Source organism: Capra hircus, chromosome 18 (genome assembly GCF_001704415.2).
Source record: "Capra hircus breed San Clemente chromosome 18, ASM170441v1, whole genome shotgun sequence".
Lineage (NCBI taxonomy): Eukaryota > Metazoa > Chordata > Mammalia > Artiodactyla > Bovidae > Capra > Capra hircus.
The window spans coordinates 54,518,581-54,531,588 of NC_030825.1; the positions used below are offsets into that span (position 1 = coordinate 54,518,581).

Here is a 13,008-nt window from a genome sequence, read left to right on the forward strand (position 1 = left end):
TCACAGAGGTGGCCCCTTGCCTGCTCTGGCCCTCAACCTGACACAGAGATGGGGCCGGTTCTCCATCTTTGGCAGGTTCAGAGGATGGGGAGGGTTTCTCACAAGAACTTCATCCTCTTTCCTTCTTTGATTTCATTCCCCATCTTTTCTCCAGCCAGGGCCACTTCCTCAGCTTCCCTCTTGAAGACTGTTCCGCAGAAAACTGGGGACAACCTCACTCCCCTCGCTCACACTTCCTCAGGTTTTGTCTGAGAATCTCTGAATGAAATGACAGAAACAGCCCTCGACTGAGCACAGACTTCTGTCACTGACGGGTGGTGTGGCCTTGGGTGAGTCACCTCACCTCTTTGGGCCTCTGTTTTTTCATCTCTAAAATGGGGACAGGATAGCGCTATCTTCTGGGGTTAACTGTCATTCATTCAATGCTAATCCTTGGAGTACTTAGGATGGTCTCAGGCATGTAGACCACTTTAGAAATGTCAGGTATCTTCATCATCACAATCATCATTTTTACTATTACCTATTTCATGAACACAGGCAAAGCTCTTATGACAGTGTCTGGTGCACACCAAGTGCTCTATCAATGCAGAAATGCACCTCGAAGGTTTGGGGTTTTGTTAGGAAATAAGAGGATGGGGGGACGCCACTTCCTTCATCACCTCTCCCCAGGCGTCTCCCTGCTTTTCGGAGGAGGAACGTGTTCTCATTGATAAGAAACCAGGCTCTGCTTCCACTCACCCTCCAGCATCTACCTCTCTTCCTGAATTGTTGCATCCCTCTGTATTATTATTTCCTTGATTTTCTCTCCCTCCCTTCCTTTCTCCCTCCCTCCCTCCAACAGATCCTTCCTGAGCATCCACTACGTGCCAGGCCTTGTTTTAGATCCTGGGGACATAGCAGAGAACAAGACAGACAGTCCATGCCTTTTAAGTCCATTCCCTCTTAAAATGTAAATGCATCTATTTAAAGAGGACATTGAAAAAAATTATTGCTAATAGAGTTCGAAGGACTGGTTTTATTTTTTTCCTCCCAAAGCACAGTCATCTAAACCCAAAATGATTTCCCCCAAAAAGTCTGTCCACGGAATCCCCGCTTAAACCACCTTGTGGGTGCCTGGTGGTCCCTATATCAGACTAGTGGAAGTTTGGAGGCCCCTCCTCAGAGGTCAGGGTCCAACAGAGAGTGACCAGCCGAGACCGCCCACCTGTAGAAGCTCAGAATCCTAAGGTCCTGGAGTCCCCATGGCAGCCCATAGTCTGCTCTAGTGCTCTTCAGATTCTTCTCCATTTCCCATTGTGGGAAGCTCACCTCCTCCAAGAAGGAGCCAGGCTGCTATCTGCCAGCCTGCCTCGAAGCAAAGGGCAGACACGTGACATCAGCTGAACCCGGAAGCCCCCAGACCTCACATATCCCACCCTGTTTGAACCACCAAGGTTCTGCCTGTGAAAAACTTCTTTCTACTGAAGCAAAATGCCAGAACTTTCCACCCACCTACCCTTCCCCCACCCCCTTAGCTTTTCCCTTGGGGTCCAGCTAGTTGCTCCCTCTACACAGGACGGCAACTAAAGATGCCAATTTCAGCTCTCCTGGTTCCCCTCTGCTGCAGTTTCAACATTTCCTCCTTGGGATCGGGCTGTCCTCCCTTCTTCTAGTCATTCTGGGTTTCTGGTCTCCTCCAGTCCCATGTCCCTGATCCTCAGGAAAGCTTATAAAAGCTTCCAACAAGGAACCAATACTCCTCTACCTCCATAAATAATGTTGACTTACCCAAGAGATTTGGGGTGCTATGTATGGGAAGAGTGGCCCTCTTTTTTTGTTTTTTTTTTTGTTTTTGTTGTTGTTGTTTTTTGGCTGTGTTGTATGGCTTGTAGGATCTTAGTTCCCTGACCAGGGATTAAACCCATGCCCTTGGCAGTGAAAGCAGATTCCTAATCACTGGCCCACCAGGGAATTCCCTTCACTCAGCACTGACGCTGAAAGGTGGTTTGGATGCAGGATGAGGCTGTTCACGACACAGGTAGGACAGAAGTGAATTCGGCAGAGGTGGGGTTTTTGGTGACCGTACGTTGTGGGGGACCAAAGCAGGGGTGTTGTACTCACGGTACCTGCTCTTGTGTGGGGGTAGGGGTGGAAGCATCAGTGTGTTCTGTGGAGGTCTGAGGAGGCTGGGGTGGGCTGCTGATATTGTCACTGGGAGTGTGTGAGGATGCTGGTGGTGGAAAAGATGCCAGCGTGTGATCGGTACCACTGAGGAGGGGCGGGACACTGGTGGGTGATGTCTTTCTATGAATGATGGTGCTGCCCGCCCTTGCGAGAAATATAATACAACCAAGACATGCTTCTGAAGGGATGAGATGCTGAGAGGTGCGATGCTGTCTTTGAGCTGTGACGCTCTCTCCGACAGAGAGATGGATGGGGCGTGATTTCCTTTGGGCAAATCACCAGTGGATGGTGAATCGGGAACGTGACATTCTCCAGAGCAGTAATAATAACAACGATGGCTATTATTTATTGAGAGCTTACTATCTGCCAGACCTGATACTGTGTACCAGGCATCTTGCTGAATTCACACAATGGCACTGAACACATACACGATCTCACTGAACCCACACGACAGCCTGGAGTGGTAGAGGTGGATATTACAGTTCCCATTTTCCAGATGAGGAGACTGAGGCTCAGAGCAGTGAAAGAACGTGCCCAAGGGTCACACACCAAGCACGTGGCAGTGACAAGATGAACCCTGGAGGCTCTCACTCCAGGGCTAGTAACCTTGGTGATAACTGTTAAAGATCGAGGATCTCAGGAGCAAGGCCTGGCTGGTGTCAGCTACGACTGGGGCGTGAGGTCTGTGCCTGTATACGGGGGAGTTGATGTTTCTGAATATGTAGGGGTGAGAGAGATGGGAATACAGTCAGGTGTATAGGGGGCAGTCCAGTGGCACCTTAAGAATTATCACCTGTGGGACTTCTCTGGTGGTCCAGTGGTTAGGATTCTGTGCTTTCACTGCCGGGGCCTGAGTTCGATCCCTGGTTAGGGAACCAAGATCCCACATGCCTCATGGTATGGCCAAAAAAAAAAAAAGAATTATCGGCTATACTCAAGGGGGACATCTGTTACTGTGCCACCAGACTGGGACTGTGTTTCTCTGGTGAATTTCCAACTGGAGTCTCCACTCGGCCTCTTCCGTTCACGCCTGCCTGTCCATAGCGCCTTGCCTCCCTCTCAACAACGTCTGCCTGCCACCCACAGCGCCCAGAAGCCGCTTTTAACAGCCACCATCTCCTCTACAAGCCCCTAAGCTGGCCCCGTGGGCAAGAGTTCAGTCTGCTGGGACTTACTGCGAAAGTTTCTCACCCCCGAGCCTCAGTTTCGACTGAAAATGGGGTTCACTATAGTGCCTACTCATGCAATGGACCCAGCCTCCCGAGTTCAAATCTCGGCTCTGCCTCTTATTCACTAACTAATCTTGGGCAAGTTAATTAACCTCTCTGTGCCTCAATGTGTCACCTATAAGATGGGTAACATAATAGAATTGTAAGGCTTATTAAACGATTGAGTGCCAAGTGTTTTCCATAATACTTCTGATGTACTGTGGCATCATAAATGTCATTGTTACAATTTACTATTATTATTATCATCACATCATAGAGTGTTGGGAGAATTAAATGAAATACTGCATGTAAGGTATTAAGCAATAAAATTGGTAGCTACTATCATCATTCTGATTATTTTTATTTCCCCATTTGGCAGATGGTGACAGTGAAGCTCAGAAAAGGAGTGAGGTTGACCCAGCATCCCACAGACATGAAAGTATCATTGGAAGGAGCCCTCAATCTTGAGATGAAAAGTCCTGGACGCTTGCCCAGCTCTGCCCCTGAGCATTTCTGTAAATGGAGGACTGTCCTTTTGTATCTCCTGGCCTCAGTTTCCCCTGGGCCAACAGACGGGAGGTGGACGAGTCGGGAGGACAGGGTCCCTAAGGGTTCATCCGTTTCCCTGCTGCTGGGGGAGGGCTGAGCACATGGGAACTGGGCAGCCCAGGGTTGGAGAGATCCCACTTCCCCCACTTAGGAGCTGTGTGACTTCAGGCAAGTGGTTTCATTTCGCTGAGCCTCAGTTTTCCTCATGTGAAAAAGCAGCTCAAATCATCTCCCCCGAGGATTGTATTGGGACATTACCCCATGTTTCAGAGCCTGAGTCGTAGTAGGTGCCAAGCACTAGGACTTCACCGTCCTTGGCAGCATCACTGTTAAATGGTGCTGTTTTGCTCTGACTGCTCAGATTTTGAACATCTCAGCCCCTTTAAGAGAAGACAGGGATGAGATCTTTTCCCTCCCCCCAGCAGGGGTGGGGCTGGACCACCGGACTGGGCTCAGGACTGACCGCCTGGGTCCCGCAACCCTCTCCAGGACTGGGAATGGCAGTGAGGCAGGAAGGAGGCAAGGAAGTGGCCGGGACACATTCATGCATGTGCTGGGGGTGGGGGAGCAGGAAGAAGGACAGGAAACTCCCTCCCACCCCTCCCCCAACTTCCCTTTCCTCCAATTTCTGCTGGACACCCTCAAAGGCAGCCAGGGGTTCCCCAATTCCTATCTCACATGGACAGGGGTGGCAGGGGGCTGGGATGGGAGGGAGAGATTCAGCTCCCCGTCATCCGAGGAGAGGAGGTGGGAGGTCCCCACCGCACCCACTAGAAGAGTTGCGCTCTGCCCCAGGCCACCCCTTTCCCATCCGGAGGAAGAGGCCAGAGGAAGCGTTAAGATTTTGGCCAAGGTGACCGCTGGGAGGGGCATGTCTGCTCTGGGGTCTCCCTCCTTCCAGGGAGCTAATGGGCTGGGCTCTCTGAGTCCCCTGACTAACCCTACCCCACGGGCAGACATACACCTAGAGTTCCCAGCTCAGCTTTTATTCTCTGGTCCACATACCTCTTCACACACACACTGTGAGGGTCCCTCTTGTCTTTTACACACACCCTTTCCATGTTGTCAAACATTCAGCCATCACGCACACACACACACACACTCTCCCTTGTCATACGCACAGAGAGTCATCCCCACGCCAACCATTTCACACACAACCCCTTGTTACACATATACACACACTCGGGTGTCACACACAGACCTTCCCTTTTCCAACCCCTCGGGTGTCACAGGCACACGCTCCTGCTCCTGTCACACGGGCCCCCATCCTTCCCTCTCCCTGTTACACACCCTTGTGAATTTCACCCAGCCTCTCCCCCTTCATACACCCACCTTCCCTTGTTGCACACACCCCCTCTGATGTCACCGTTGCACACCTCCATGTGTCACACCCAGCCACAGCCTCTCTGGAGTCACACCCACACTCTTTTCTTGTCATATACCCTCACCAGCTTCTCCTGGTTCCACCCCACCAGGGACACGCCTGTGTCACACACACTGAATTGCCTTCTTCTCATCCACACGGCCTCTCATGGCTCACACCCAGAGCCGGCCCATTCGGCAGCCCACACACACCCCCTTGCGTGTCACACAGACCCTCTCACTCATGTGTCACACTCTTCCACAGTCCCCTCTGGGGTGACATGCACACACTTGTCACACATACCCCTCCGAGGGTCTCAAACATGAAGCCCAGCCCCTTTCATTTCTTACACACACACAGAGACACACACACACACACCCTTCTTCCTGTCATATCCATGATCCCTAATGTCACACATCCAGGCCTTACAGGGCTCACACGTATACACATGAACACACACACGCACCTGTCCCGACCACACATTCTCTCACTGAGCTTTCCACACCCACCCTTTCCCCCATGTCACCCAACACACCCACCTAGCTTGTCCCCAGCACAATCCCGCCCGTGGCCCACACATGCCTCCCTCGGGCGCAACCCTGGCTCAGGACATCCCCAGGGAGGCTCCGGGTCCACAGGCCTCCTCAGCTTCTTCCCCTCCCCCCGCCAGGACACGCCAGCTCGGGAACACCCCTGCCCCGAAACGGTCACATCACACACCCCTCAAGGACACAGAGACACCCGTTCGGAGGGACCCACGCCCCCCATCCTTTGCGCGCCCCCAAGGACACTTACCACCCCCTCCCCCTCAGCCCCTCTCATCGCAGACAAAGCTCGCGGGCCCCGGGCCCGCGGAGAGAGGGGGAAGGGGGCCGGTTCCCTCCCCAACTCCCCTCTCCTTTCCCCAGTCTAGGGAGGGGCGCCCTTCCCCTCCCCTGAGCCCTTGCACCTGCCATTTGCGGGGGAGGACGCTGGAGAAAGGCGAGGCCCCCTGCCCGCTCCCCCACGCCGAACCGCAGCCCTTTCTCACCTCCCGTGTTGCTGCGCTTGGTGCAGACCACCTCGGGGGGCGTTTCGAGGGGCCTCTTGCGGGAATCCGGGGCCTCGGGCTCCATGGGGGGGGCCTGGGGCGGCGGCTGCTGCTGCTGCGGCGGCTGCGGCGGCGACGGCGGCGGCTGCTGGGGAGGCTGGGGCTGCGGCGGCGGCGGCGGCGGCGGGGGCGGCGGCGGCTGCGGGGCCGCGGAGGCCGTGAAGAGGCCGTGCACCGCGCCGGCGGCCATCATCCTCATGGTGGGGGGGGCGGGGGGACGGGGGAGGGGGAGGGGAGGGATGGGATGTGGGAGGGGGAGGGGGCGGCGGCGGCGGGATGGGGGAGGGGGAACCCCGGAGAAGGGAGGAGGGAGGGAGCTGGTTCTGGGGGGCTGACAGAGCCCGGAGAGCGGATGTGAGCGGGACGGGAGGGAAAAGGGGGTCTCGGAGAGGGCCCAGAGAGAACTGAGGGGTGGGGTCTGTCGCAAGATCACAGAGGCCGGGGACTGGCCACGCCACTGGAGGGGACGAGACCCCCTTCTTTGCTCCCCGGGCAGAGGGCCGAGCCCCCCAGACCCTGCCCGGGGCGGGGGGCCGGAGGACGGGGCTGGAGGTAGGAGGCCGAGGCGGCCGCTAGTGGGGACTCGGGGGGCGGCGAGGGCGGGCAGCAGCGGCGGCTGGGTTGGCGGTGGTTGCTGGCCCGAGCATCTTCTTCCCGGAGACTCCCACAGCGGCCTGGCCCCTCCCACCCGCGCAAGGTCACGCCCATGCAGGTCAGGGCTACGCCCTTCGGCGCCCCATTGGTCTGCCCTTGAAGCCTGGACCACGCCCCCTGGGTTGACCACGCCCCTCCCCTCAGGCACAAGAGGGACCAGGCTACAATAAGGACCCTGAGCTCCTCCGCACGTTCCCCACGCCTCGCCGTAATGAGCGTTTATTGAGCACTTACCTTGTGCCAGGTCCCGCTCTCAGTAAGCACGTCACAAACATTTAACCTTACAGCGACCCACTCTGTGAGGTATTCCTGTTATCTCCATTTTACTGATGAGGAAACTGAGCTTCAGTCATCGGACATCACTTGGTCGCGATAAGAAAGTCTCCCATCCCTGACAGCTGTGAAATTGTTCCTCAAATCTTTCTTCTCTCACTTAAAGAATCAACAAAGTTACTGCAAGGGCTCAGGGAATCGAGTCAATGGACACCTGACTCAAAACATGGAGCGCTGATCCTAGCACCCAACTGACAATCAGTTCAATCGGTAGTACTTAATAAGCCTTCCAAATGCCAGGCACTGTCCCAAACACTGGGACACAACAGGGGACGAAACAGTTTTGGTCCTGAAAGAGTAAGTATTACTATACATGGCATTAAGAAAACGTGATTTTCAGATGACAAGATGGAGGTCCAGGAACTTGGAGTGTGTCTTATCCAAGGGCACACAGGTAGATAGAGGGAAAGCTGGGATTAAAACACAGGACAAGCTTAATTTCAGAGCCCAAAGTCACTGTAAGTAGGGGGCCCTTCCTGAGAATGGATCATTACTAATATTCGATTTTGTCTGATACATGAAGATTTTCTTCTCCCTGGATTTCTGGTCTCCAAGGATTCTTGTTCCTTCCTAGGTCAGCCACAGGCAAGATTTGGCTCAGAGGGGGCTTGAGTGGGGGTAACTGTGGCAGCGGGGGGTCCCCTCCTTCTGTTCTGTCCCACTCCTGTCCCTCCTCTGCCACACTCTCAGGTCCCCAGGATAGGATGGGGAAGGTAGCAGATGGCCTGGGGTGGATGGGGTGGCCGCCCATCTGTCCCCTCCCCTTGCATTGTCCCCAGAGCCAAGGGGGATGGGAGGGGGTCGTGGTCCACTGCAGTCTGGATCCTCCCCTTCCATCTTCTTGGAGGGAGCTGAGGAGCTGGTTGCCATGGAGACAGGGAAGAGGCAGGGGGGTGCAGGGAGATACTGGGGTCAGGCAGAGATCCACACCTTCGACCCTTCAGGCCACATATACTCACATCACACAGGTATATATACTCCAACATCCATGGCGTCAGATGTGAAGTTCCCCCCAACACAGAGTCACACGGGGCCCCCCTGCAGACACACAGGTGCACACTCAATAGTTTGACACAGGCACACTCTGATATATGAAGACTCACAGGAGATAGGCATACACTAACACACTAACACACAGATGCCCATAATACATAATGTGCGTTCACTCATGTGGACCCAAAGCCACATCACAGGCTCTCCTGCACAAAAAGATACATATCTAATATCTGAGTGTGTCCCAGGTGCCCCTGTTCAGAGCCAAAACAACTCCACACTTGGCCACACACACACTGAGAAGTTACAAGTATATGATCAAAACCACAAGACATACACAGCCTATGTTACATAAGGCATACATGTTAGTGACATGTGATATACAGACTGACAAACAGACTCACTTATGTCTTCTACACTAACTGGGGAATCACATACATTTAGATACACAGCCCATGTAGACGAGAGCTCCAAATGCACGGGACTTCACAGGCTACTCAGCGACACTCGTAACACACACAGAGTTCTGTTCAGGGCTCAGCCCCCACCCTCAAGTCATGCCTGCAGTCCCAGCTCCACACCGCACCCCCCAACAAGCCCTCCCGTTTGGACACATACAACAGCACGGTCGGTCACGCACTCACACTCACACACAAACACAAACCTCCTCCTAGATATTTTTAAACCCAGGCTAGTTCTGCTGCTATGGCAACCGCCCCAAACCCATCACCATAGCAACCTAACGTCAGCTTTCCAAGCACCAAATCCTGGGGGATTGCAGGGCCCCAATCAGAGGCTGGTGGAGAGGGTTGTGGCACCCTCTGCCACCATCCATGCCACCCCAGTAACCTCACCTTAGACCCTTTAGGGAAGCACTCACCCTAGGCTGTAGAAGAAGGGCTATAAGACCCCTGGATGGAGCTGCAGGCGAGGGCAGATCTCAACTAGCTTTGTCCTCCTGCCCCATCAGAGTTTTATAGGACTCATGGGACAAAGGTCAACCTGGGCTGGACACACACAAGCCTACCTTTGAAACCTGGCTCTGCCATTTACCTGCTGTGTGGCTTGGGCATGTCCTTACCCTCTCTGAGTCTCCTGTTCCTTAATTTGGAAAATGTTCTTGCTGCTGATGCTCACATCCTGAAGTACTATTCTGACTTAGCGGTTAGAAGCTCAGGCAAATGTGCATCCACATTCTGACTCTCCCACTTCCTAGCTGTGCTAACTCAGGCAAGAACCTCCTCTTTTCTGTGACAAAGTTGGGGGTCAAATAGCAGTCCAACTACACAGGGCAGTTGGGAAGATTCCCAGTCAAGGTGTGTGGCCACTGATCTAAGAAGTTTGCACAAATCCCATCGTATTTAAGTCTTAAGCATGGCTTTATGGGTAGGTATTATCATTCCTATTTTGCAGAAAAGGAAATCGAGGCTCAGCGAGCTTGCCTGGGATCACACAGCTACAAAGTTTTGAAGCAGGTAATTTGAAGCCAGGCAAAGATGCTTCCTTAGCCATTTATCTCTCCTGACTAGAAAAGAGTGGATTCTTGGAAATGCTTTCTAACCTGAAAAATGGGGGTTCAAACAGTCCGGCTGGATAGGGTGTTGAATTTGACAGGCTCTGGAGATAAGTTGTTTTTCGGGTTGGTGGGGAAGAGACTGGGAGGGGTAGGGTAAGAGGGCAAGTGGGCAGGCTCAAGAGGGAGGTTGGCTGGGACCTGAGCCCTGCTCTCCTTCTTCCCAGCCTGGGGACCTCAGACGTGAGCGTTCTCCAGTATGAGCCTCAGTCTCACCATCAGTCAACTGGGAGTCTCAACAGCACTCCCAGTGTGGCTCAGAGTCCAAGACGAAAGCCAAGACGAAAGCAGGTAAAATCACTTGGCGTGGGTCCCGGCAAAGAGAGAACTCTAAGCCGATATTAACATCATCCATCCAGTCTGTGCATGGGATTTACGAGAGGCAGTCTGTGTCGTGCAGGGTTTGGCAAAATATTTTGACCCACAGTAAGAAACACATTTCCATCGTGATTCCAATGCATAAAACACTGAAACAAAAGTTTCTTAAAATCATACTTCTCCTGTACCTTCACCCGTACTACGTCTATACTGTGTGCCCAGACTCTGATCCATTCCAGACTATTGAAAAATGCTGGTTGATTCCACGGTCCCTTAGTGTATGAAAAATCCTGGTAGGGAGTTTTCAAGGTGGAATCCTGGAGTCGTTGGAGGATTTTAAGCAGCGGAGTAACATGGGAATTAAAAGGGCAATGGAGGGGAAGGGGCCAGCCTGAGACAGGAGAGGTTTTTTGCCTGAATGCCAGTGGAGGGGTGCGATCTCTTTGCAGGGACACGTGCCAAGTGATTTTACCTGTTTTGATCTTGGACTGTCAGCCACACTGGGAGCACTGTCAGGGTACATAGAATAATTAATGCGGTGGATTGAATACAGTGTATTGTGGTTATGAGCATCAGATCTAAAGGCAAATCTTCACTCAGTCCATCCAACAAAGAAATTTTTGAGCGCTTGCTACATGTTGGACATTGTTCTAGGCACTGGAGATGGGGCAGTGAACAAAACAGACACCAATTCCTGACCTCACAAGCTCATGTTTCAGGGAGGTAGAGGATAAAAAGCAAAAGAAGTAACATATAGTCTGTTGGATGATGCTAAGTGCCACAGAGAAAAATAACACCAAGGAGGGATGAGGGATTGGGGTGCAGGGGATGGGAGGGAGGCTGAAGTTTTGTTTTCTTTTTCCCTTTTGAATGAGCCAAGCAGCTTGTTGGATCTTAGTTCTCTGACCAGGGATTGAACCCGGGCCCTTGTCAGTGAAAGGGCAGAGTCCTAACCCTGAGACTGCCAGGGAATTCTCTACAATTTTAAATTGAGTGAGTGACAAGGAAGACCTTGCCAAGGAGGTGACCTCGGAGCAGAAGAGGAAGGAGGTGAAGCAGTGAGCCGTGTGGGTCTCTGGAGGAAGAGAGGGTGCAAAGGCCCTAAGGCTGGAGCGCACCTGGCCTGTTGGAGGAAGAAGGAGGCTCCCAGGGAAGCTAGAGAAGAGCTGGGGAGGGGAGAGCAGGAGGGGTCAAGGCAGAGACGAGTTAGAAAGGGAACACTGTGTCTGCCTTGAGGGCCATTGTAAAGACTTGGCTTTGACTTCGAGTGAGATGGGCACCGTGGGAGGATTTGGAGGAAGGGTTTGAGTCAACTTACAGGTTTTTTTAAAAATTTAATACTAGCAATGACTTTCTTTTTCTTTCTTTCTTTTCTTAAAAAATTATTTATTTGGCTGTGCTGGGCCTTAGTAGCAGCATGTGAACTCAATTGCAGCTTGTGGGATCTACTTCCCTGACTAGGGATCAAACCTAGGCCCCTTGCATTGGAAGCACAAGTCTTAGCCACTGAACGCCCAGGGCGGTCCCTGAGTTAGGTTTTATCACGAGCTCTTTCTGGCTGTACATGAAGAACACTAAGTGAGGGGCTGGGGTAGAAGAAAGGAGCCCAGGGAGGAGATGATGGGGACCATCCAGGTGAGAGGCGCTGATGGCTGGACCAGGGCGGTGGATAGCAGCGCAGCTGGGGAGACATCGCTGGAGTCCCTGTTCTCCCGTGTGACTTTCGACTGATCATTGCACCTCTCCAGAGCCTCTGTTTCCCGGTTTACGGATGGGAGTGATAATGAAGCACCCACCTCTCAGGGGGTCCTGTCTGGTCTCCGTGTGATAGAGTGTGGACAGCCGTTGGCGCAGCACCGCAAACATGGCCTGCCATTGTCACTGACAATATCTGCCAGGTTCCCAGACCAGGGAGGGTCTGTGTCCTGTCCAGTGGAGCAAGGATGGGCTTTGGGAGGCAGGATGAAGAGAGGAGATCTGATCTTGTGGGATTTGTGTTTACCTGAGTCAGAGAATCTTAGAGCAAAAATTCTTGTGCTGAGAGAGACTTCAAGGTCTTCTGTTCCTCATAGCTTTGTGTGGGGGGTGGGGGGAGAGGGGGGGGATGAGGAAGTGAAGATCCAGAGAACAGCTTTATCTTGCTGGGAGCCCACGGTGAGTTGGAGGCTGAGCCAGGGCTAGAGTCCATCCCCACCTGTGTTCCCCATCCTGGATGCCTCTCTGGTGATCACGCCTTCTGACCACATCCCTCCCTCCCCCTCTGCCCCAGCCTCAACATCTTTCTGGGACTTCCTACTGCCTCTGGGATAAATTCCAAACTCTCCCAGTCTCTCGGGCCAAAAACCTTGCATTCGCCCTTGACGTCCCCTCTTTCCCTCACACCCATATCCAATCTGTCAGCAAACCTTGGCTGTGGCACCTTTAGATTTCAAATCTGACCTCCGTCTCGCTGCCTCTATCAACACGACCAAGGTCCACGCCCCTATCTGGGTTCTCACCGGGAGCCCCTGTCCCGAGCTCCTCACTTCTGCCCATCCTCGCCTCTCCTTTTGACAGCAGCTGGAACCAACCTTTAAAAAGGCAAGTCAGGGACTTCCCTGGGGGTCCAGTGGTTAAGACTCCAAGCTTCCACTTTAGGAGGTGCAAGTTCGATCCCTGGTGTGGGAACTAAGGTGCCATGTGCTGCGCATCCAAAATTAAAGGCAAATCAGATCACACACTGTGTTGTATGCAAGCGAAATAAAACTGGGGTCTTTGTAAGAAC

The 13,008-nt window shown here is 53.1% G+C and overlaps 1 protein-coding gene across 1 annotated transcript in view; it reads right to left on the reverse strand.

The window, feature by feature from the left end:
- Window positions 1-6,471, reverse strand: part of NOVA2 (NOVA alternative splicing regulator 2) — a 29,410-nt gene extending 22,939 nt beyond the window's left edge. The window contains exon 1 of the mRNA XM_013971571.2: window positions 6,314-6,471. Coding sequence (XP_013827025.1) covers window positions 6,314-6,398 — 85 coding nt within the window. The 5' untranslated portion in view covers window positions 6,399-6,471. The remainder of the gene's footprint in view (window positions 1-6,313) is intronic.